Genomic DNA, 25,948 nt, shown 5'->3' with positions numbered 1-25,948 from the left:
AGCTCCTCTAATGCCCAGATGGGAAGGAAATAGGTGGCTCCCATGCTTCTGGTATATGCCTCAGTTGAGGAAGCACTGAGGGAAGGTGGCGAGAGGGGTTTCCCAGGAGGTCACACTGGAGATGGGTGTCAGGCTCCAACCTTCCAAAGGTGTGGTTAAGCCTTCTAAAAGTTGCCCCAGACCCGAGACCACTAAGTCCTGCCACCTGCAAATGATGGCTGATCAAATCTCCTCTTTAATGGTTGACCTGCAGTTGATAGTCAGCAATCCAATAGTGCTCCCGCCAGGTTTCACCGTCGTGTTTCCCACCAGGCGTGTTTCACGTGGGAATAGGGTTAAAATCGCAAGGGCCTTTTAAAATAGGATTATCGAGGCCATTTAGTGCTTGTTAAGGGCCTTAACGACCAGTCCCGCCTATTGGAGATGGGACGTAGTCGGGACCATCAGACACGCCTGAGTTAAAATTGCTCGGAGTTGGGACCCAGGCCGGGGGGGGTGGGGGGGCGGTGGTCCCGCCCGCCCGCCAGTTTTTGCGATTTTAACCCCTCACACGCCTCCAAGGCTCAATGAAAATGCTGCCCAATGTTTCCACTTGTGGGGAAGAGCATAACTAGAGGCCATCAATATAAGATAGTCACCAAGAAATCCAATAGGGAATTCAGAAGAAACTTACGCAAAGAGTGGGGAGAATGTGGAACTCGGTACCACAGGGAGTGATTGAAGCGAATAGTATAGATGCATTTAAGGGGAAGCTAGACAAGCATATGAGGAAAAGGGAATAGAGGGTTATGCCGATAGATTTAGATGAGGAAAGACGGGAGGAGACTCGAGTGGAGCATAAACGCTGGCATGGACTGGTTGGGTCGAATGGCCTGTTTCTGTGCCGTATATTCTCTGTAATCCTATGTAAACAGCAGCTGTGGGGGAAGGGCTATAGATGACCAAAGTTACTTTAAAAATTTTAGCAGCAGAACAGCATATCAGAGACACAGCAGAGGAACCTTACGGTGTAATCCAGTGTAGTCCAGTGCAGAAGCATAGTCTTGATGTTCAGAGAAATCCAGGAATTCAGAAGGCAAATTTAAGAGATCCAGCAGCTCGGTGAGAGAAGCAGAGAGCAGGCATAGGGGTTGGGGGATGGGTAATGGCAGATTAAAATAGCAGTTATCTTGTAGTTAACTTGTAGTTAGGGCTAAAATGCACCAACTAATAGAGACAGGCAAACTTGAACAATGAAAGCGAGGAGATTTGGGAGAGAAAGGGCAAAGGATGGCAGCAGATTCCGATAGAGGTGCAGCAATGAGGAGCTGCCTATGGAACTGTCGGCCTAGGAGCAGCCATCTCAACAGACTTAGTCATAGAGTCATAACGGCACAAAAGGAGGCCATTCGGCCCATTGAGTCCGTGCCAGCTCTTTGTAGAACAATCCAGTCAGTCCCATTCCGCTGCTCTATCCCCGTAGCCCTGCAAGTTTATTTCCCTCAAGTGCCTATCAAGTCTCCCCTTGAAAACATTGAGTGTTTCTGCTTCCTCCACTTCTGTCAGCTGCGAGTCCCAGGTCCTCGCCACTCGCTGCGAAAAAAAGATTTTCCTCACATCTTCCCTATATCTGGTGCCCAAAACCTTAAATCTGTGTCCCCTAGTCCTTGTACCATCAACTAGTGAGAGCAGCTTTTTCCCGTCTAGCCTATCCAAACCCGTCATAATCTTGTACACCTCTATCAAATCACCCCTCAACCTCCTTTGCTCGAATGAAAACAAATCCAGCTTCTCCAACCTGTCCATGTAGCTAAGTTCCCCCATCCCCGGAACCATTCTGGTAAATCTCCTCTGCACCCTCTCAAGGGCCTTCACATCCTTCCAAAAGTGTGGTGACCAGAACTGGACACAATACTCCAGTTGTGGCCTAACCAGCGCTTTATAAAGGTTCAGCATAACTTCTCTACTTTTGTACTCAATACTTCTATTTATGAAACCCAAGATCCGATAAGCTTTGCTAACCACTCTCTCAATATGTCCTGCCACCTTCAGGGACCTATGTACATTAACTCACAGGTCCCTCTGTCCCTGCACACTCTTTAAAACTGTGCCATTAAGTTTATATTGCCTCTCCCTGTTCCTTCTGCCAAAATGCATCACCTCACATTTCTATGTATTAAATTCCATCTGCTACTTGTCTGCCCATTCTGCTAGCCTTTCAATGTCCTGTTGAATTTGATTGGTATCATCCTCACTGTTTGCCACACCCCCAAGTTTGGTGTCATTGGCAAATTTAGAAATTCTACTCTGTATTCCAATATCCAGGTCATTTATATATATATTATAAAAAAGCAGTGGCCCCAGCACTGACCCTTGGGGAACACCACTGTCTACCATCCTCCAGTCTGAAAAACAGCCATTTACCACAACTCGCTGTTTTCTGTCCTTAAGCCAATTCCTTATCCAAGCTGTCACTGACCCACCTATTCCATGAGCCTCAATTTTGTTAACCAGCCTTCTATGTGGTACTTTGTCAAACACCTTCCGAAAGTCCATGTCGACAACATCCATTGCATTCCCTTCATCGATCCTCTCTGTTACTTCATCAAAAAATTCAATTAATTAGTCAAACACGATCTGCCTTTTACAAATTCGTGTTGGCTCTCCTTAATTAGCTTAAACCTCTTCAAATGCCCGTTAATTTTTTCCTTGATTATTATTTCTAAAACTTTACCCAGCACTGATGTTAAACTGACCGGCCTGTAGTTACTAGGATTGTCCTTACACCCTTTCTTGAACAATGGTGTCACATTTGCCACTTTCCATTCCTCAGGCACCTCCCCCGCATCCAGGGAAGATTGGGAAATTATGGCAAGCCCTTCTGCTATCTCCTCCCCCAATTCCCTTAACAAGCTAGGATGCAACCCCTCTGGACCAGGTGAATTATCCACTCCAAGCATACCCAGCCTTTCTTGTACATACTGTCTATCAATTTTCACCCCTTCCATTGCTTCTACCTTTTCCACTGCTACCGATATTTTGTCAGCATCCACCTCCTTAGTAAACACCGATACAAAGCACTCATTGAGTATTCTAGCCTTGCCCTGCGCCTCTAAGCATATAACACCTTCTTTGTCGTTAATAGGCCCCACCCCGCTTCTTACTACCCGCTTACTGTTTACATGCCAGTAGAAGATTTTTGGGTTCCCTTTTATGTTAACCGCCATTCTACTCTTATATTCTCTCTTTGCCAATCTGACTTTCATCTTCACTTCCCCTCTCAACTTATTGTATTTGGTCTGATTCTCCTTTGAAGAATTCACCTGACATGCATCATACACCCTCTTTTTTTGTTTCATCATCTTCTCTATCTCCCTCATCATCTAAGGAGCCCTTGCTTTGGTTCCCTTACCCTTCCCTCTTGTTGGAATGTACCTAGCCTGTACTTGGAACATCGCTTCCTTAAAGATCACCCATTGTTCCGTTACAGTTTTTTATGTCAGTCTTTGGTTCCATTTTACCCTGGCTAGATCCCTTCGCATCCCACTGAAGTTAGCCCTATTCCAGTTTAGAAGTTCCACTCTAGATTGTTCCTTCCACCTCTCCATTGCTAATCTAAATCTTATGATACAATGATCACTCATCCGCAAGTGTTCTCCCACAGACACTTGGTCGACCTGGCCCACTTCATTCCCCAGCACCAGATCCAGCAATGCCTCCTTTCTAGTTGGGCCAAGAGCATACTGGTCAAGGAAATTCTCCTGAACACATTTCAGAAATTCCTCCCCATCCTTTCCCTTTACCCCAATCATTATTTGGGTAATTAAAGCCCCCCAATATCACCACTCTATAGCTCTTGCACATCTCTGCGATTTCCCTGCAGGTTTGCTCCTCTACCTCCCTCTCACTATTTGGAGGCCGATAGAATACCCCCAATAGCGTGATCATACACTTTTTGCTCCTTAACTCTAACCAAATGGATTCTGTCCTTGTCCCCTCAAGAACATCCTCCCTTTCCAACACTACAATGTCTTCCTTAATCAGCACTGCCACCCCACCGCCCTTTTTTCCTTCACTATCTTTTCTGAGCACCTTGTACCCTTGAATATTAAGTGCCCAGTTCTCACTGCTTTTAAGCCACGTTTCCGTTATTGCCACAACATCATATTGCCACATGGTTAATTGTGCTTGTAACTCACCAACCTTATTTACCACACTTTGTGCGTTTATGCACATGCATTCTAAATTCATTTTTGAATTTTTCATAGTCTTTTTTACTCTGCTCCTATCTAATGTGGTACTACTTCCGCCTCTAGTACTTCTTTCTTCTCTAGTACTATCCAACACACTCACTCTTTTATGCACCTTCTTCCTCTTTTCTACTCCTATATGCTGGTGCCCATCCCCCTGCCAAGCTAGTTTAAACCCTCCCCAACAGCACTAGCAAACCTCCCTGTGAGAATATTAGTCCCGACTCTGTTGAGGTATAACCCGTCCGGCTTGTACAGGTCCCACCTTCCCCAGAAACGGTCCCAATGCCTCAGGAATCTAAAGCCCTCCCTCCTGCACCATCTCTCCAGCCACACATTCATCTGTTCTATCCTCCTATTCCTGTACTCACTAGCACGTGGCACCGGGAGTAATCCAGAGATTACTACCTTTGAGGTCCTGCTTTTTAGTCTCTCCCCTAGCTCCCTAAACTATGCCTGCAGGACCTCATCCCTCTTTCTGCCTATGTCGTTGGTACCGATATGGACAACGACCTCTGGCTGTTCACCCTCCCCCCTCAGAATGTCCTGCAGCCGCTCAGTGACATCCTTGACCCTGGCACCAGGGAGGCAACATACCATCCTGGAGTCACGTCTGCGGCCGCAGAAACGCCTGTCTGTTCCCCTAAATATCGAATCTCCTACCACTATTGCTCTCCCATTCTTTTTCCTCCCTACCTGTGCAGCTGTGCCACCCGTGGTGCCGTGAACTTGTCTCTAGCTGCACTCCCCAGAGGAACCATCACCCTCACCAGTAATCAGAACAGAATACCGGTTGGAGAGTGAGATGCAGTCCGGGGACTCCTGCACTACCTTCATGGTCCTCCTCTTCTGTCTGGTGGTCACCCATTCCCTCTCTGCCTGCATACTCTTAAGCTGTGGGGTGACCACCTCCTGAAACGTGCTATCCACGTAACTCTCAGCCTCGCAGATGCACCGCAGTGACTCCAGCTGCCGCTCAAGCTCCAAAACCCGGAGCTCAAGTTGCTGCAGCTGGCGACACTTCCTGCACATGTGGTCGTCCAGGCTACGCGAAGCGTCCAGGACTCCCACATGGCACAGGATGTGCTCTCCACGGGACCGAGCAGCCCTGCCATGCCTCTAGTTATTAGATTAATTAACTAAAGTATTTAGTATAACCCTCCACCCTTAGTTAAAGACTAAGGGGTAGCAATTTGGTATCGCCCCGTTTAGGGCGCAATTATCGGCCGGGCGCAAAGTTTAGCGCCTGGTGCTAATTATCGCCTCCAAATGCAAACTTGGCTTCTATCACCCCTGGAGGTGATTGGAGCGCTAAATCAGGCGCTATACACCTCTCTTAAGGTGCTAACAGCGAGGAGTGAGGTGCTACTTCAGAGCGCTGGTGAAGCTCATGTGATGTCAGTCAGCAATGGAACAGAGACACACTGGCTCTGGCCAGTTCTTAAAAGGGAAGGTCAATCTTGCTCTCCATGCACACCCTGCTCATTGCAGCCTTGAATCTCGGCCTAGAGAGACCTGTACATAAAATCTGCTGGAAAGAACAATGGAGAGGCCCAGGGAAAGAGCTCAGAGTGCAGCCCCCACAGTCTCTTCGAAATCGATGCAAGGAAGGTCAAATCAAAATGAACCTGCAAAGTGCTGCTCAGTACCCAAAACTCCTTCACAGAGCATTGAATCTCTCCAGAAGTCTCTCTCTCTCTCTCTCTCTCTCAGAATGCGTGGCGCAAAAATGTCACCAACACAAAAAGGCAGGAAGCGGTCGCTTTTAAATAGCGCTTCCCCAGTCCCTTCCTGACTGCAAAACTCTCCCCTCAACCTGTCGTTGCTAGCGGCAGGCAGTAAGGCAGGGGGCGCCACTCAATATCTGGTCCGGGGCGCTACCGGGGCGTTGCATGCTTGACTGATGTCACGGTCTGCGGCGCAGGAAATCGTGGTGGTAGTGCTTAGCGCCGCCGCAAAATGTCTGGTCAATTTCGCGAGCGGCGCAAACATCGCTGCACCCGGGCGCTAGTTGCTTTGCGCTCCATTAGCACTAACGGGAGGCACAAAGCAACCGAATTTTTCCCCCTAAAAGGCTACAGACAAAAGTGATGCTCAAAAAAAAGAAATAAACATCTACTCACCAATCAGCTTCTTCCCTAGTGCCGACATCACTTTTTTCTCTCTGAAGTCACTCTTTTGAATTTTGCCTCTCAGGTCCCACTGCCGCTCCCACGCTGGTCCGACTATTCCGGTGACTGGCCTCCTCTGCCACACTCCTTTATGGCCGCTCCGCCTTCTCTCAGGTCCTGCTGCCACTCCCACACAGGTCCGCCTCCTCCAGTGTCGGGCCTCCTCTGCCACGCTCCTTTATGGCTGCTCCACCTTCTCTCAGGTCCTGCTGGCTCTCCCACGCAGGTCCGCCTCCTCCGGTGTCGGGCCTCCTCTGCCACGCTCCTTTATGGCTGCTCCGCCTTCTCTCAGGTCCTGCTGGCTCTCCCGCGCAGGTCCGCCTCCTCCGGTGTCGGGCCTCCTCTGCCACGCTCCTTTATGGCCGCTCTGCCTTCTCTCAGGTCCCGCTGCTGCTCCCGCTCCCACACAGGTCCACCTCCTCCGGTCTCGGGCCTCCAAACTCGACTACTACAATGATCTCCTTGCTGGTGTTCCATAAACTGCAATATGTTCAAAACTCTGCTTCTATCTTCTATCATGTCCCACACCATGCTCGCGATTTTACCATCGGCGTCGGGTTGGCTGGTCGGCGGGTTCTGGTCCCGCTGTCGGTTTCAGCCGCTCTGAATTAACTATTTTCCCTTAACTGGGCTTATTAAGCCCATTGTACACGTTGCCCGGCCCAATCAGTGGGTTTGGGTCTGCTGCTCGCTTCTGCTGACGTCTTCCATTCAGCTGCATTTAAGGGGCCCATACAGCCTTGTGGTTTTTCATTCATTTTCTGATGCTTCTCAGTGTGGCAGATAGTGAGATGACTGGTTCAACAGCAAAGGCCTCTCCTAGATTTGATGATGACTCCCTGCATGCTCTTGTGAAGGGAGTGAGAGGGCGCAAAGAGTTCTGTTCCCCTCAAATGGACGGAGGAAGCCTCCTCAGCAAACCAAGGCAGCCTGGCTGCAAATTGCTTGAGGAGGTGAGCGCCAGGTCTTTGTGCTCGCGCACCTGGGTTCAGTGCTGCAAAAGGTTCAATGATCTGCTACGTTCAGCAAAAGTGAGTATAACATGACACTTACCTTCAATCTGCTCCCCATCTCCTCTCATCACCAGCACTCTGCATTGTCGACCTACTCCTGCACATCCCAACTTACCCTTACATCCCTTGCACCCTTAACCATCCCTCTCTCTATATACAGAATCACTCCACCATTCTACTATGCACCCCTCACACTCGTTATCACTGTTATGCAACGCACAGGGAGGGGCCCTTGGTATTGGCACCTCACTCCATCTTTGTCTCCCTCTAAGATTTCTCTACACTCACTCCAACATTCTCGCTCAAACTCCACTTGTGTCTCATAGAAACATAGAAGATAGGAGCAGGAGTAGGCCATTCAGCCCCTCGAGCCTGCTCCGCCATTCAATGAGATCATGGCTGATCATCCAAATTCAGTACTCCGTTCCTGCCTTCTCTCCATATCCCTTGATCCCTTTAGCCTTAAGAAATATATCCAACTCCTTCTTGAATATATTTAATGTATTGGCCTCTACTGCCTTCTGTGGTAGAGAATTCCACAGGTTCACCACTCTCTGGGTGAAGAAATTCCTCCTCATCTCTGTCCTAAATGGCTTACCCCTTATCCTTAGACTGTGACCCCTGGTTCTGGACTCCCTGACCATCGAGAACATCCTTCCTGCATCTAGTCTGTCTAGTCCTGTTAGAATTTTATAAGTTTCAATGAGATCCCCTCTCATTCTTCTAAATTCCAGCGAGTATAAGCCCAATCGACCCAATCTCTCCTCATACGTCATTCCTGCCATCCCAGGTATCAGCCTGGAGGTATCCCTCCATGGCAAGAACATCCTTCCTCAGATAAGGCGACCAAAACTGCACACAATACTCAAGATGTGGTCTCACCAAGGCCCTCATTGCAGGAAAAGAGAGCCCAGAATAGGAGGGAGAGGGGGAGGACAGGAGGAGGGCCACCTTCCATGGTGCACTTGACCACCACTGAGGAGGATGCTATCGACATCGTCGGAGGTACTGAGGATCTGGAAGTGGTGGATGGAGAGACGGGCACAGTAGAGCAAGCTGGTGACAGAATAGATTTGCAACCCTCTCATTTAGATTTCATGAGTGACTGATATGGCATCTGATGTTCATACAGATTGAGTTCTGATCATCTGCACAATGGGATGTGTCTGCTACGTTAATATCACATGCCTAATTCATGCCTTTACTTCCTCACAGGACCATCGATAGCCCCCCTCCCCACTGTCCAGGAGGAAGAGCCGTAAGACTCCTCAGAGGAAGCTGGAACCTCTGAGGACGCAGTGTCAGCAGAATTGAGCGCACCCAGCACCAGCGCAGAGACGCGCACCTCGGTGGGTCATTCACGAGATAGATTAGTGTTGTCACCTGGTGTATCACAGCTCACAAGTGAGCAGCAGCAGATGGTGAAGACAGGGACAGCAGTGGAGAGTCCTCGTCGGAGGGTGCAGGACGCTTATTGGTGTCCTTAGCCATGTCTTCAGGGGATAGCCCTTGTCTCCAAGTAGCCATCCTGAAAGTTGGGTTGGCGGATTGAACAGCTGAGGCACAGTAGACTACCGCAGGATGAACGAGTCATGGCAACTGCCAGGGAACTTGCCACAAACATGCATAATGTTCTTCCTGTGGTTACACACCAGCTGGACGTTAAGGGAGTGGAAGCCTTTGCAGTTGACAGATGCAGTTGGGTTGTGATGGGGTGCCCTAATGGCCACATGTGTGCAGTCTACGATGCCCTGCACCCTTGGGAAGCCTGCCATATTTGCAAAGCCAACCACACGCATGGTTACACTTGCTTCATCTGTGGAGAAGTGGATGTAATTGTGCAACTTTGCAAAGAGAGCATCGGTAATCTGCGTGATGCAAGTATGTGCGGCCGACTGGGAGATGCCGCTGATGACTGCTGCTGATCGCTGGAAGGACCCTGAAGCAATGAAGTTGAGTGCGGTGGTGACTTTGACAGCCACTGGTAAGGAGTATCCACCCGCTCCTCTGGGCTACAGGTGTTGGTGCAGCATTGTGCAGATGTCAGTGACTACCTCTTGCGAAAGTCTCAGCCTCCTTTGGCACTGCTGTTCACTCATGTTGAGGAAGCTCATCCTCGGCCTGTAAACCCTGTGTTGGGGGTAACTCCTGCGGCACGGTGCAGCCCTCTGCCCTGTGCAGCATCAGGTGACTGAGGAGAAAGTTGGCGCTCCTGTTGTTGCTGCTGCTGTTGTGCCTGGTTCTGCTGCTGCTGCGGCTGGTCGTCTTCCGATTCTGAGGACCAGGATGAGAGGGTATAAATGGTTCCCATTCCGCTGGTATATATCTCAGTTGAGGAATAGATGTTATAAGCGCTCAGTCAATGTGGGGAGAGTGTTTTCCAAGGAGGTCACAATGCATATGGTTCTCAGCTTAAACATTTACAAGCTCAATAGACCTGCAAAATGTATTCCAAAACCTCAAAACACAAAGTTCTGACATCTGAAAGTCAGCCATGTTACAGGTCCGCTTTTATACTGCAGGTGCAGCCGTCAAGAATTCAAGTAGTTGCTGAACCAGCAACAATCAGCTGGTGTATTTGTCGCACGACGTGGAACACGCTGAAAATGTAGTAAAATGGGAAGAGCCTGTAAAAATGGGATTATGTAGGCAGTTAACAAGCTGCTTTAAGTGCCTCTTCCGCCGCTTGGTGTCGGGTCTGATCGGGACTCGCAGACCCAACACTTTGTAAAGTTGTGTGGAGGCAGGATGGCGGCAGGTTCACAACCCGCTGTCAATCATTTAGATTTTCACTCCTGACCCGCCTCCAGACCCGCCGGCAAAATCGCGGCCTAAATCCCACTCATCCAACACCCTCTCCACTTGCCAAACTTCAGTGGCTCCATCGTTCAAAGTTTTCTTAGTCTACTGCCCCCTGAAGTCCCTACTAACTTCCTCACTGAAATCTTCCTATTTTCCTCACTTTTGTATCCTGAATGATTTCAACCCATACCTAAATTCTCCTTGCCCCTCTCCTGATTTCTATGTACTTCTACCCTCACTCAGGCACCCCGCATGTCAACCCTCCCACCAATCCCCACAGCCATCCCCTCATCATTCCCCATGTCCTCACCACTCACTCTTCTCTTAAGCAGTCCCTCGGAACCGAGGATGACTTGCTTCCACACTAAAAATGAGTTCTCAGGTGACTGATGAGTCCAATGCGGGACCTACAGTCTCTGTCACAGGTGGGGCAGACGGTGGTTGAAGGGGCGGGTGGGTTGGGTGTTTGGGTTGACATGCGCTCCTTGCGCTTGGCTTCCATTTGCTCCCGGCGAAGAGACTCGAGGTGTTCGGCGCCTTCCCGGATGCTTCTCCTCCACTTTGTGCGGCCTTGGGCCAGGGATTCCCAGGTGTCGATGGGGATGTTACATTTTTTCAAGAAGGCTTTGAGGGTGTCCTTGAAGCATTTCCTCTGCCCACCTGGGGCTCTCTTGCCGTGCCGGAGCTCCGAGTAGAGCGCTTGTTTTGGGAGTCTCATATCGGGCATGCGGACAACGTGACCTGTCCATCGGAGCTGATTGAGCGTGGTCAAAGCTTCGATGCTGGGGATGTTAGCCTGAGCAAGAACACTGACGTTGGTGCGCCTATCCTGCCAATGGATTTGCAGGATCTTGCAGAGGCAGTGTTGGTGGTACCTCTCCAGTGCTTTGAGGTACCTGCTGTACATGGACCATATCTCTGAGGCATACAGCAGGGTGGGTATCACTGCTGCTCTGTAGACCATGAGCTTAGTCCTGGGTTTGAGGTCCTGGTCTTCAAACACTCTCTTCCTCAGGTGACCGAAGGCTGCACTGGCACACTGAAGGCGGTGTTGGACTTCGTCGTCGGCGTCTGCCCTTGTTGACAGTAGGCTCCCGAGGTATGGAAAGTGGTCCACGTTGTCCAAGGCCTTGTCGTGGATTTTGATAATCAGGGGGCAGTACTGTGTGGTGGGGGCAGGTTGGTAGAGGACCTTTGTCTTACGGATGTTTAGTGTAGGGCCTATGCTCTCGTACGCTTCGGTGAAGGTGTTGACAATGGTTTGGAGTTCGACCTCCGAGTGAGCGCAGGCGCAAGCATCGTCTGCATACTGTAATTCGACGACAGAGGATGGGACGACCTTGGATCTGGACTGGAGGCGACGGAGGTTGAACAGTTTCCCGTTTGTTCTGTAAATTAGCTCCACTCCAGTGGGTCTCTTACTGAGGGTGAGATGGAGCATGGCAGCAAGGAAGATCGAGAAGAGCGTTGGTGCGATGACACAGCCTTGCTTGACCTCGGCTCGTACGTGAATTGGGTCTGTGGTGGAACCGTTGGTCAGGATCATGGCTTGCATGTCGTCGTGAAGCAGGCGGAGGATGGTGACAAACTTTTGAGGGCAGCCGAATTTGAGGAGGACACTCCATAATCCCTCACGGTTGACAGTGTCGAAGGCCTTTGTGAGATCAAAGAAGGCCATGTACAGCGGTTGGTGCTGTTCCCTGCATTTCTCTTGTAATTGACGCCGTAATTGTGACCATCTTCAAGAAAGGTGACAAGTCCGATTGCGCTAATTACAGAGGAGTTTCCCTGCTGTCTGCCACAGGGAAAGTCATCGCAAGAATCCTCTTCAATCGCCTTCTCCCAGTGGCTGAAGAGCTCCTCCCAGAGTCGCAATGCGGATTCCGTCCACTAAGGGGCACAATGGACATGATCTTCTCCGCTCGTCACCTCACCACTACTGAGGTTTCTGCCACTGACAGTACTATTTCCAAACACTTCCTTTTTTCCCCTCACTATCGACGTCCTTCTGCATGCCCCAAACCATTCTACTATCACCCTTCTCCCCTGGAAGTTTATCTTAGCACGTCCTTTAATTGATCCCTGCTCACGTTATAGATTCCTACACTAAAATAACTGAATCTGCAACATGTCATAGAAACAGGAGTAGGTACTTAAACTCCAGAAGCCAGTTTCGCTATTGTTAGATCATGGCTGATCTATACCTCAGCTACAATTACCCACATTTGCTCCATATCCCGGAATAACCTTACCCAACAGAAATCTATCAATCTCAGTCTAGAAAATGTCAATAAATCCAGCATCCACAGCCTTTTGGGGAGAGAATTCCATATTTCCACTACCCTTTGCGTAAAAAAATGCTTCTTGATTTCATTCCTAAATGACATTGCTCTAATTTTAAGATTATGCCCTCTTATTCTGGATTCCCCCACCCGAGGAAATAGTTTCACTCCCTTTATCATTTTAAACGCCTTGATTAGATCACCCACTCAACCTTCTAGCATCAAGGGAATACAAGCCAAGTTTATGCAACCTGTCTTTGTGATTTAACCCTTTAAGCCCTGGTATCATTCTGGTGAATCTGCACGGTACCCCATAAAAGGCCAATACATCTTTCCTGAGGGTTAGTGCCCAAAAATCAACGCAGTACTCCAAAATGGGGGTCTGACCAAGGCCTACAACTGAAGCATCACTTCCTCACTTTTGTACTCCAACCCTCTTTAGATAAAGACCATCATTCCATTAGTCTTTTTGATTACTTTTTGTACTTGTACACTAGCTTTTAGTGATCTGTGTACATGGACACCTAAATCCCTTTGAACCTCCACAGCTTCTAGTCTCTCACCATTAAGAAAATATTCTGATTTCTCTTTCTCAGATCCAAAGTGGATGACCACACACTTCCACACATTGAACTCCAGCTGCCATAGTTTTGCCCACTCACTTGTCTGTCTGTCGGCCCTGTTAACTCATTAACAGAAGAAAATAACAGTCTTTCTTAAAAAACATAAACTGCTGACATGAAGACCCTCTAATAGGGTTACACACCGTGCAGACCCTGCACACCACCAGTAAGCTCTCCCTTTCAAACAACAGATGATGAAACTTTGAACCAGACTGCAGGCTGCTCTAGAGGCTCCAGAAATTATTATTTTCTAAGTGCCCTGTTACCACGTCCTTAATAATAGATTCGAGCATTTTCCCTACTACTGATGTCATCTATTCTACGTAGCGTGATACCTTGCTACTGAAACCTTGCTACTGAAAAACCTTTATTCTCTTGTTACCATCTATATCCTGTTTGAGTATTGCCCTTTTAACTCTACTAATACTCATTTTGTTATCCACAATTGACATTTGTGATGCTGTCTAATTTTTTTAAAAGTGGGCTTACATATAATGTACACTTCATGTACGCATTAACCTTTCTTCCATTCTGCAAACTTCTGTAACCAACAGCAATTAAACCCTGACTGGCCTCAGCCTGGGTTTACTTATAGCAACTAGACTTTATGGCATTAAAAGAACAGGACACAACAACATAATATATGTGCATTACATGGTACAATGCACCAGTTATTATAAAATAGCATGTGGTGAGCACTAGTATCTTTCAAAATATTACTGTTTGGTCTTTAGATTAGTATCATTAGTATTAATTTGATTACATGCTAAAGCATTGGAGAGCTATGCTAATGAGACTCCAACAATGAGATGCCCCTTTCAGGGTGCAGTTTTCTGATATGAAGCGGTTAAGCCTATACTTCAATACAAAACTGGCAACAAAACTCAGGAATCAGGTTAGAAATCTGGCTTCCAGGCACCTAGAAGCAAGAATTTTAAATGCATCCTGGTGGTCCTCTAGGCCTCTTGGTCATATTAGAAACTTATTTTTCAAACTTTTTGTCACATAAGAAGTATGCTCCTCTCCAGGGAGCAGAGCACCCAAGCATGCTCCATTGTTGTTAAATTTAATTGAAAGGTTTAGTCAGCGGTACAACTCAGCTCTACCAGCTGAGTATCACGCTACGTAGAATAGATGACATCAGTAGTAGGGAAAATGCTCGATCCTATTATTAAGGACGTGGTAACAGGGCACTTAGAAAATAATAATAGGATTGGGCAGAGTCAACACGGATTTATAAGAGGGAAAATGTGTTTGACAAATCTGTTAAGAGATTTTTGATGTTGTAACTAGCAGAATAGATAAGGGGGAACCAGCGGATGTGGTGCATTTGGATTTTCAGAAGGCATTCGATAAGGTGCCATACAAGAGGTTATTAAACAAAATTAGGGCTCATGGGATTGTGGGTTATACTAGCCCCTGGGCCTCGTCCTCGCTCCTGGGTCCTGACCTCGCTCCTGGGCCTCGACCTCACTCCTGGGTCCCGTCCCCCAGCAGCGACAGACCAGAACGCCGTACTGCTATCGTTACCTGGGAGCTCAGACATTTCAACATAGACATCTCCGCCCTAAGCAAGACCCGGCGGGCAGGGGAAGGCCAGCTCAAGGAGCAAGGCGATGGTTACACCTTCTTCTGGAAAGGAGACTGTAATTCCCGCATTGGACTCATCAGTCACCTGAGAACTCATTTTTAGTGTGGAAGCAAATCATCCTCGGTTCCGAGGGACTGCCTAAGAAGAAGAATATACTAGCATGGATTGAGGATTGGTTAACGGACAGAAAACAAAGAGTCGGAATAAAGGGGTCATTTTCAGGTTGGCATGCTGCTGTAACTAGTGGGGTACCGCAAGGATCAGTGCTTGGGCCTCAGCTATTCACAATCTACATCAATGATTTGGATGATGCAAAGCTGGATGGGAATGTAAGTTGTGAGGAGGATGCAAGGAGGCTTCAAGAGGATATAGACAGGCTAAGTGAGTGGGCAAGAATATGGCAAATGGAAAATAATGTGGAGAAATGTGAAGTTATCCACTTTGGTAGGAAAAATAGAAAAGCAGAGTATTTTTTAAATTGAGAGAGATTGGGAAATGTTGGTGTTCAGAGAGACCTGGGTGTCCTTGTACACAAATCATTAAAAGTTAACATGCAGGTACAGCAAGCAATTAGGAAAGCAAATGGTATGTTGGCCTTTATTACAAGAGGATTTGAGTATAAGAGTAAAGGGCCTAGAAATTCAGTCGCGTTTGCGCCCACTTATGGGCTATAGAGTGGTTTGCGCCGGAAGTTTTTTCGCGCCCGAAATTCAGTTGGTCCGTAACATCGACGTTAGCCGGTAGCGCTGCGCCGGCACCGATGACATCATCGGTGTGCGCAGCGCCCCGGTTCCAATGCAATTCCGGTCCGACCGCCAAATTCAGTTGCGGCCGCCTCTCCCGTGGCGGCCGCAAACAGCGTTTGCAAAACGGTGCCTTGCAGCTCCGAGAGGCCGGCGCATAAAGGTGGAGGGGCGGCCGGCCGCTTTCCCGGCGGCCGCCTGTCCGCACCTCCCTCCCCGGACTCCTGCACCACCTCCCCGCGGCATTGGTGTGTCACTCCCGCGAGCCCGGCACTTCTCCGTGGTGCCGGGCTCATTTGCCGGGGGAATCCAGCGGCGATCTCACGGCTGCAGGCAGCTCCTCCTTAAGAGGAGGAGGCCTGCAGTACCCCAGCCTGCCGCACTGCATCGGGTGCCGCAGCGGCAGCTGGACGCCTGAAACTGACATTCTTCGCCCCAAACGAGGCGGCCAAACCCTCCAATAGCGCCCGCCTCCGTGTTGGGGCGGCGCAACTGAATTTCAGGCGGGCGCTACGGGAATCCGGCCGAGCGCTAAATTTCGGGCGCTAAAGACCTGGCGGGGCTATACCTAATTTCTAGGCCAAGATGTCTTACTGCAATTATATAGGGCCCTGGTGAGACCGTACCTGGAGTATTGTGTACAGTTTTGGTCTCCTTACCTAAGGAAGGATATACTTGCCATAGTGGGAGTGCAACGAGGGTTCACCAGACTGATTCCTGGGATGAGGGGATTGTTCTATGAGGAGAAATTGAGTAGACTAGGCCTATATTCGCTAGAGTTTAGAAGAATGAGAGATGATCTCATTGAAACATACAAAATTCTTACTGGGCTTGACAGGGTAGTTGCAGGGAGGATGTTTCCCCTGGCTGGGGAGTCTAGAACCAGGAGTCACAGTCTCAGAATAAGGGGTCGGCCATTTAGGACTGAGATGAGGAGAAATTTCTTCACTGAGGGTGCTGAATCTTTGGAATTCGCTACCCCAGAGAGCTGTGGAGGCTCAGTCGTTGAGTATTTTCAAGACAGAGATCATAGGAACATAGAAGATAGGAGCAGGAGTAGGCCATTCGGCCCCTCGAGCCTGCTCCGCCATTCAATGAGATCATGGCTGATCGTCCAAATTCAGTACCCCGTTCCTGCCTTCTCTCCATATCCCTCGATCCCTTTAGCCTTAAGAAATATATCCAACTCCTTCTTGAATATATTTAATTAATTGGCCTCTACTGCCTTCTTTGGTAGAGAGTTCCACAGGTTCACCACTCTCTGGGTGAAGAAATTCCTCCTCATCTCTGTCCTAAAAGGCTTACCGCTTATCCTTAGGCTGTGACCCCTGGTTCTGGACTCCCTGACCATCGAGAACATCCTTCCAGCATCTAGTCTGTCTAGTCATGTTAGAATTTTATAAGTTTCGATGAGATCCCCTCTCATTCTTCTAAACTCCAGTGAGTACAAGCCCAATCAACTCAATCTCTCCTCATACGTCATTCCTGCCATCCCAGGTATCAGCCTGGTGAATCTTCGCTGCACTCCTTCCATAGATCGATAGATTTTTGAATATTAAGGGAATCAAAGGATATGGGGAAAGTGCAGGAAAGTGGAGATGAGGTAGAAGATCAGCCATGATCTTATTGAAAGGTGGAGCAGGCTCAAAGATCCAAATGGCCTACTCCTGCTCCTATTTGTTATATAACAGTCTCAGACTGATCGGTAAGGTTCAGGATTGTCCCAGGCCTTGATTTTCACTGAGCCGTGGAGGCGGGCTTAGAGGCAAAAACTGGCGGGCGGGTGGGACCACCCCCCCGCCCCCCCGGCCTGGTTCCCGACTCCGAGCAATTTTAACTCAGTCGTGTCTGATGGTCACGACTCCGTCCCGCATCCAACAGGCGGGACTGGTCGTTAAGGCCCTTAACAACCACTAAATGGCCTCGATAATCCTATTTTAAAAGTCCCTTGCGAATTTAACCCTTTTCCCACTTGAAACACGCCTGGTGGGAAACACGACGGTGAAACCTGGCGGAAGCACTATTGGATTGCTGACTATCAACTGCAGGTCAACCAAAAGATCACCAATGAGGGGAAGAGGGTACTGTTCCGCAGACAGCACTGGGTTAATAGTCACTTTAAAATCCCCGCAGATTCGAACAGATCCATCCTTTTTCAGGACAGGAACAACGGGTGTGGCCCATTTGCTCACGCTCACAGGCTCCAGGACTCCATTCTCGACTAAGGCCTCCAAGTTAGCCTCAACTTTTGGCCTAATTGCATAGGGTACAGGTCGGGCTTTGTGAAACTTCAGCTTGCTGTCAGGTTTAATGTCCAGTCTCACGCTGATCTTTTTCATGCTCCCAAGTTCACCATTGAAGAGTTCTGCATGTTTGTTTCAAACTGCAGTCACATCCAGCTATAGACAATTCAGAGCATAGGCTAGATAGCAGTTGACCACTCCAGGGCCATCCAAGGATTGGGTCTTTACCAAATTGGTAAAATTCTGTATGGACATTACCATGGTGAAGTACATAAACTGGGAGGGCATCATCTCTGCATCCCAGCACCAAGCTGATATGGCACTGGTGTTGACTAAATCTTGTCCTCCTTTCTGATTAAACTCCTCACTATGTTGGTGGAATGTCAGAGTGGACATCTTGAACTAATTCAGGGTCCAGTGTGAAGAGAACACCAAGAGCCTGCAAAGAGATATAGACCGATTAAGTGAGTGGGCAATAAGGTGGCAGATGGAGTATAATGTGGGAAAATGTGGAGCTGTTCACTTTGGTCGGAAGAATAGAAAAACAATAGTTTTAAATGGTGAGAAATTGTTAAATGTTGCTGTTCAGAGAGATACAGGTGTCCTCTTAAAGGAAACAAAGGAAGTTAGCATGCAGGTACAGCAAGCAATTAGGAAGGCAAATGGCATGTTGGCCTTTATTGTAAGGGGGTTGGAGTACAAGAGTAAGGAAGTCTTGCTACAATTGTACAGGGCTTAGGTGAAATCACACCTGGAGTACTGTGCACAGTTTTAGTCGCCTTATCTGAGAAAGGACATACATGCCTTAGAGGCGGTGCAACAAAGGTCCCCTAGATTGATCCCTGGGTTGAGAGGATTGCCCTATGAGGAGAGATTGAGTAGATTAGGCCTCTCCTCTCTGGAGTTTAGAAGAATGAAAGGTGATCTCATTAAAACATATAAGATTCTGAGGGGGATTGACAGGGTAAATGCTGAGAGGTTGTTTCCCCTGGCTGGAGAGCCTAGAACTAGGGGGCATAGTCTCAGGATAAGGGGTCGGCCATTTAAGATTGAGATGAGAAGGAATTTCTTCACTCGAGGGTTGGAATTCTCTACAAGAAAGGACTGTGAATACTGAGTCTTTGAGTATATTCAAGGCTGAGACAGATAGATTTCGAGGGGAATCGGGGGATATGGGGATCGGGCGAGAAAGTGGAGTTGAGGTCAAGGATCAGCCATGATCTTACTGAATGGCAGAGCAGGCTCGAAGGGCTGAATAACCTACTCCTGCTCTTAATTCTTATGTTCTTAAAGAGGAGATTTGATCAGCCATGATTTGCAGGTGGCAGAACTTAATGGTCTCAGGTCTGCGGCAACTTTTAGAAGGCTTAACCACATGTGTGGATGGTTGGAGCCTCACACCCATCTCCAGTGTGACCTCCTGGGAAACCCCTCTCGCCACCTTCACTCAGCGCTTCCTCAATGGAGGCATATACCAGAAGCATGGGAGCCATTTATTTCCTTCCCATCTGGGCATTAGAGGAGCTTGAGCACCAGCCGCGGCAGCAGCAGAACCAGGAACAACAGCAGCACCAGCAACAGCAGCAGCAGCAGGAGCGCCAGGCTGCTGCTCACCCACCTGAAGCTGCACAGGCCAGAAGGGGCCAGCGCCTGGAAGCCCGTCGGCGCAGGAGATACCCCCCAAACAGGGTCTTCAGATCCAGGGTCAGCTACCTCAACATGTCTGAGCAGCAGTGCCAAAGGCGGCTCTGACTTTCGCGAGAGGTAGTGACTGACATCTGCGCAATGCTACAGCAAGGCCTGCTGCCCAGAGGACCAGGTGGACAAGCATTACCAGTGGCCATCAAAGTCACCACCGCACTCAACTTTTTTGCCTCAGGCTCATTCCAGGGATCAGCAGCAGACATCAGCGGCATCTCCCAGGCAGCCGCACACACTTGCATCACGCAGGTAACCGATGCCCTCGCGCACAATCACATCCATTTCACCAAGGATTGAGCAAGTGTCACGGCGCGAGCGGTTGGATTAGCTCATCTGGCAGGCTTTCCAAGGGTGCAGGGCGTCGTCGACTGTAAACATGTGGCCCTTAGGGCACCCCATCGCAATCCAGGTATTTTTGTCAACCGCAAGGGCTTCCACTCCCTCAACGTTCAGCTGGTGTGTGACCACAAGAAGGAAATTTTGCATGTTTGTGCCATGTACCCTGGCAGTTGCCATGACTCCTTCATACTGCATCAGTCTAGTGTGCCTCCGCTATTCAGTCTGCCAGACCAACTTAACGGATGGCTACTTGGAGACAAGGGCTATCCCCTGAGCACGCGGCTAATGACGCTGTTGAGAAGGCCAGCCAACGAAGCTGAGGAGCGCTACAACTCCAGCCACATTTCCACCAGATCCATTATCGAGCAAACCATCGGTTTGCTGAAGATGCGCTTCAGATGCCTGGATAGATCAGGTGGAGCCCTACAGTACTCAGCAGCCAGGGTCTCCAGAATCGTCGTGGTTTGCTGTGCACTTCAGAACATGGCACAGCGTTGTGGCTTGCAGATTCCTGAGGACCAAGTGGCTCCTCACATATCCTCCTCAGATGAGGAGGAGGAGGAGTGTGAAAACGAACATCCTGCAGAGGCCCATCAACCAGCGGCAGCATTACACGAGAACATTGCTGCCCGGGATGCAAGGAACGCACTCATCCTGGCCAGATTTGCTTAGCCTAGTCAATCAAACACTTTTGCCTCGCTGCGTCTTACCAGAGCTTTGACAATGGCCAAGAACCAGAGGATTCCTAGCACTCTGACCACCATACTGACAGTTGCAAGTATTCCTAAGGCCTCAATGTGGAAGTCCCAATAGCGAAATGACAGACGCCACAACTGCAACATTTGCCATCAGAATTTTTATGTTCAATAACGACGTGATAGCATTTTTATAATAAACACAAAATTGCATGGGATTGGGGGCAAGGTATTGACTTGGATAGAGAACTGGTTGGCAGACAGAAAGCAAAGAGTTGGAATAAACGGGTCTTTTTCCAAGTGGCAGACAGTGACTAGTGGGGTACCGCAGGGATCGGTCCTTGGACCCCAGCTATTCACAATATATATTAATGATCTAGACAAGGGAACTAGATGTAATATCTCCAAATTTGCAGACGGCACAAAGCTGGGTGGGCGTGTGTGCTGTGAGGAGGATGCCGAGAAACTACAGGATGATTTGGACAGGTTGGGTGATTGGGCAGAAGCATGGCAGATGCAATATAACGTGGATAAATGTGAGGTTATCCACTTTGGTGGCAAAAACAGGAAGGCAGATTATTATCTGAATGGCAATAGATTGGGAGAAGGGGAAGTGCAACGAGACTTGAGTGTCCTTGTGCACTAGTCGCTGAAGGTAAGCATGCAGGTGCAGCAGGCGGTTAACAAGGCAAATGGTATGTTGGCCTTCGTAGCGAGAGGGTTTGAGTACAGGAACAAGGATGTCTTGCTGCAGTTGTACAGGGCCTTGGTGAGACCACATCTTTAGTATTGTGTGCAGTTTTGGTCGCCTTATCTGAGGAAGGATGTTCTTGCCATGGAAGGAGTTCAGCGAAGATTCACCAGGCTGATACCTGGGATGGCAGGAATGATGTATGAGGAGAGATTGGGTCGATTGGGCTTGTACTTGCTGGAGTTTAGATGAGAGGGGATCTAATTGAAACTTATAAAATTCTGACAGGACTAGACAGACTAGATGCAGGAAGGATGTTCCCGATGGTCGGGGAGTCCAGAACCAGGGGTCACAGTCTAAGGATAAGGGGTAAGCCATTTAGGACAGAGATGAGGAGGAATTTCTTCACCCAGAGAGTGGTGAACCTGTGGAATTCTCTACCACAGAAGGCAGTAGAGGCCATTACATTAAATATATTCAAGAAGGAGTTGGATATATTTCTTAAGGCTAAAGGGATCAAGGGGTATGGGGACAAGGCAGGGACCGGGTACTGAATTTGGATGATCAGCCATGATCACATTGAATGGCGGAGCAGGCTCGAGGGGCCGAATGGCCTACTCCTGCTCCTATCTTCTATGTTTCTATGCACCCAAGTGACTACCCTTGTGACTATTTGTGCAGAATTTTCCTCTTACGCGTGCTCCTACCTGGTGCCTCCGCTGTGGCTTCAGCAGATGTGGAGGCCCCTTGCTGACTTTCCTGCTGCTCCTGTCTCGACACCTTTGGCGGGCGTCCTCTGCTGTTGCAAGCCTGTGAGGGCTCGTCAACAGTCTGCTGCTCCTGCGGCTATGCAGGGGTTGAGGCGTCTATCTCACTTGGGTGTGGACTCCAGTGGGGCTCTGCAGTGGCATGGAAGTGTGAGCGCTTGGAGAGGAGCCCCACTTACTTGAGGTCTGCCACCAACCTCCCTCTCATGGGTCAGGTCCCCCTCAGCGCCTGCAAGTGGCTGGAGAGCACCTTGCTGCACATCAGGGGGGCCATGGGGACCCGTATCTGCAATGGCAGTCCTACTCAGAAGGACTTCCATGAAGGTCTGGTTTCTCTGTTCAATAGATGCCCATCGCTCAAGAGATGTCATTCTATTCTGAACAATTACCATGTTTTCCACACCCTGGCGACTAAGCTCCTCCATGGCCGTAGCCATCCTCTCCTCAACCGTAGCCATCCTCTCCTCTACCGTAGCCAGCCTTACCACGGAGGTAGCAATCCTTTCCACGGAGGTAGCCATCCTTTCCGTGGTGATGCGTTCATGCGCCAATGACTCCACAAAGGCTCTGGTTATGTTCGCTATGGACTCCTCCATTCACTCCACACTCGCAGCGACCCTAGAGACAAAACCTGCCAGAGACTCCTGCATCTGTGCCTGGAGTTCCATCACCTCTGATCTTATGGATGGCCCAGAGGCAGAGGGTCGACATGTTGCTGAGCCGAGCTGGCAGAGTCCTGTGCCCTCCGACTAGGACTCTCCGCTGCTGTCCCTGTCTCCACAATCTGCTGATGCTCACTTGTGAGCTGTGATGCACCAGGTGACAACACTACTCTATGTCCCGAAAGTCCCACCGAGGTGTGAGTGTCTGCGCTGGTGCTGGGTGCGCTGAATTCTGCTGACGCTGCGCCCTCAGAGGTTGCAGTTTCCTCTGAGGAGTCTGGCTGCTCAGCCTCTTCTTCCTGGCTAGGGGGGACGGATGCTTGTGATGGTCCTGTGGGGGAGTAAAGGAAAGAGTCAGAGATGTGATGCAAAGGCTACATGCACATAGCTTTTTGCAGATGTTCATAAGTCCATTTGTTACAGCTTCACAATCATTATCAGTGACTCATGCAATGTCAAAGAGAGAGATGGGAGACTTTTCTGTCACCAGCTTGCTGTGTTACACCCGTCTGTCCGTCCCCCATGCGTGAATCATCCTCTATTCCCATAATTTCCAGGACGGCCTCCTCCGAGGGGGTCAGGTGGGCTATTTAGGCTGTCCCTCCTCCTGTCCTCACTCGCTCTCTTTTGTTGTGAGCTCTCTTTTCCTGCAATGAGGGAGACAAGTGGAGGTTGAGTGAGAATGAAGGAGTGAGTGTAGAGATTGCATAGCATAGATACTTAGAAGGAGACAAAGATGGAGTGAGGTGGCAAGACCAAGGGCCCTCCCTGTGTGTTGTCAGTTGTGTTCAAAGCATCAGAGTGACAGGGAGTGTGAGGGCTGCATGGTCGAATAGTTATGTGAATGTGAGCATAGAGAGAGAGGGAATGGGTATGGGTGCATGGATGTCAGTGTCAAGTGGGATGTGGAGGAAGAGATTGCTAAAGCTGAGTGCTGGTGAGGAAAGGCAATGGGGATCAGATTGAGGGTGAAATTCATACTCACTTTTCCAGTGCACTGAAGGTCATGAAATCTTTTCCTGCATTGTATCCAGGTTCTGCGGGTGACTCCCAAGGAGTTGACCTCCTCAGCCACCTGCATCCACACTGCCTTGGTCTGAGTGGGAGGCCTCTTCCACCCTGATGAAGGGAAGAGCACCTCCCTGTTGGCCCTAGCCCCGTCCACTAATGCCTGCAGTGCCACCTCGTCAAAGCGAGGAGCTGATCTGGCCCTCCCGCTTGTCATATTTGCTGCAGCTCCCTCACACTGCACAGTCAAGAAGCTTGGCAGTCTGCAGAAGAAGCAAGGGTTGCTGTGGACCTTAAATGCAGCAGCAATGATGACGTAATCGGAGGGGACTTTCAGTCATGAAAAACCCATTTGCAAAGGCTTCCCACACGTTGGAAATCAATTGGCCAATTGAGTTAAAATTGCATCAATCTCCCACATCCATTTAGATTCGTGTGGGAAACATGAAATTCGGGTAACACGACACCATCCCACACCTGAGTTAAAATCCCCCCCCTAGAGTCTCCAGGAATTGAAGATTGATCTCTAGGGCACTGCTGCAAACAATCCTGGAGAAAAATCATTAAAAAGATTGTGCCCTTTAACTAAAAAATATTTGTACACTTTTGCTTGTTAGTAATATAAAAAAAAACATTGGCGATGGGGGGAAAAGAGCCGTTTGAGTGAAGTTGGCAGACCAATGGTGGAGGCAGGGTAGTGGGTCGGCGGTGGGGGGGGTGGGGGGTCATGTAATGAAACCTCCAGAAATAGGACCAACCAGAGTTGCCAACCCTACTGATGGGGCGCCCTGGAAATGCAACCATAGGTTAGATGTTTCTATTTGTGCCCAGGCTATCAATAGGAAACATATCCTGCACTTGAGAGCCTGACATGTACTCAGCTGCAAATGATTCAAGTCTTCACTCCCAGCAAGAGCTGGTCCGGCAATTGAAAGAAAGGATGAAAGAAAGACTTGCATTTATATAGCGCCTTTCACAACCACCGGACGTCCCAAAGCATTTTACAACCAATGAAGTACTTTTTGAAGTGTAGTCACTGTTGTAATGTGGGAAACGCGGCAACCAATTTGCACACATCAAGCTCCCACAAACAGCAATGTGATAATGACCAAATAAACTAGTTTTTTGTTACGTTGATTGAGATATAAATATTAGCCAGGACACCGGGGTTAACTTCCCTGCTCTTCTTCCAACGAGTGCTGTGGGATTGGTGACGCCCACCTGAGGGAGCACACGGGGCCTCAGTTTAACGAAATAACAACAGAAAATGCTGGAAAAACTCAGCAGGCCAGGCAACATCCGTGGAGAGAGAAATAGAGCCAACGCTTCAGGTCGAAACCCTTGTCAGGACTCCGTTGTTATTTCGGATTCCCGGCATCTGCAGTATTTTGCTATCGCCTCGGTTTAACGTCTCATCCGAAAGACGGCGCCTCTGACAGTGGGAGTGTCAGCCTAGATTTTTTTATACTCAAGTCTCTGGAGTGGGACTTGAACCCACGATCTTTTGACTCGGAGGCGCGAGTGCGCTACCCACTGTGCCACTGGCAATGCTCCATTTTTTGGGGGGGCTTTTTTTTTTCGCGGCTGGGGGGGCGGGGGGCGGTGTCTAAGTAAATGTCAGAAGTCACACAACACCAGGTTATAGTCCAACAGCTTTATTTGAAATCCCGAGGCTGTTGGACTATAACCTGGTGTTGTGTGACTTCTTACATTTGTCCACCTTAGTCCAACACCGGCATCTCCACATCATAAGTAAATGTCAGCTGGTTAAACGCGCCTTACTTCAGCCATTTGGGAGAGCCTCTTTGGGCTTCAGAAGCGCTGGTTGCTTCGATGCGATTCACACGGCGACGTCCGGCCAGCCTGCTCCCCCCTCCCTGACCAACCGTCACATTCAAACCGGGCGCCAGCCTTCCGGGAGAGGAACGTGGCCCGGACACCCGCCCGGGACACGGCGCGCGGCACCGGCTCCAAGGCAAGCGGGCGGGTAGGGTGGGCGAGCTGCTGCAGCACTGCCCACATGGCCAACAGGGGGAAACCCCGCTGTTGAGCCCTGATAATGATTGCACATGCACAGAAATTGATAGCCTCGATCTTTAGCCACGTCTCTTTTTTTAAATATGAAAATATCCTGCACGGTCACTGTGCACAGCAACACCTTGGCTTGTCGGTGCACCGCTAGCTGTTCCAAGCCAGAAACAAACATTCGCAAAATAGAATATGCCCATTCAATTGTTTTACCTTCAATACGCCCAGCAGCACTTGCAACCTTAAAGCAATGGTGAGTGGGCGATTGTGGACAAGGCAAGCCCCAATTCCTTTAAGGACAATGTGCCGGCCCAATGTTTTGATTTTAGAACGCTCTTGACTAAATGTTGGAACATACTA

At 49.2% G+C, this 25,948-nt stretch overlaps 1 protein-coding gene across 2 annotated transcripts in view; it reads right to left on the bottom strand.

Annotated features, from left to right (window-relative positions):
• The window catches only part of LOC147115216 (uncharacterized), a 122,418-nt gene extending 96,884 nt beyond the window's left edge, over positions 1-25,534 (bottom strand). For both annotated transcript variants that reach the window (XM_085993589.1, XM_085993590.1), the window contains exon 1: positions 25,343-25,534. In XM_085993589.1, the coding sequence (XP_085849715.1) occupies positions 25,343-25,351 (9 nt within the window). In that variant the 5' untranslated portion in view covers positions 25,352-25,534. The remainder of the gene's footprint in view (positions 1-25,342) is intronic.
• Between the last annotated feature and the right edge of the window lie 414 nt (positions 25,535-25,948).

Source organism: Somniosus microcephalus, chromosome 7, assembly GCF_052327205.1.
Source record: "Somniosus microcephalus isolate GS21.2 chromosome 7, FLI_Smic_1.0, whole genome shotgun sequence".
Lineage (NCBI taxonomy): Eukaryota > Metazoa > Chordata > Chondrichthyes > Squaliformes > Somniosidae > Somniosus > Somniosus microcephalus.
The sequence above is the reverse complement of the archived record's forward strand: the minus strand, read 5'-3'. Positions and strand labels throughout refer to the sequence as shown.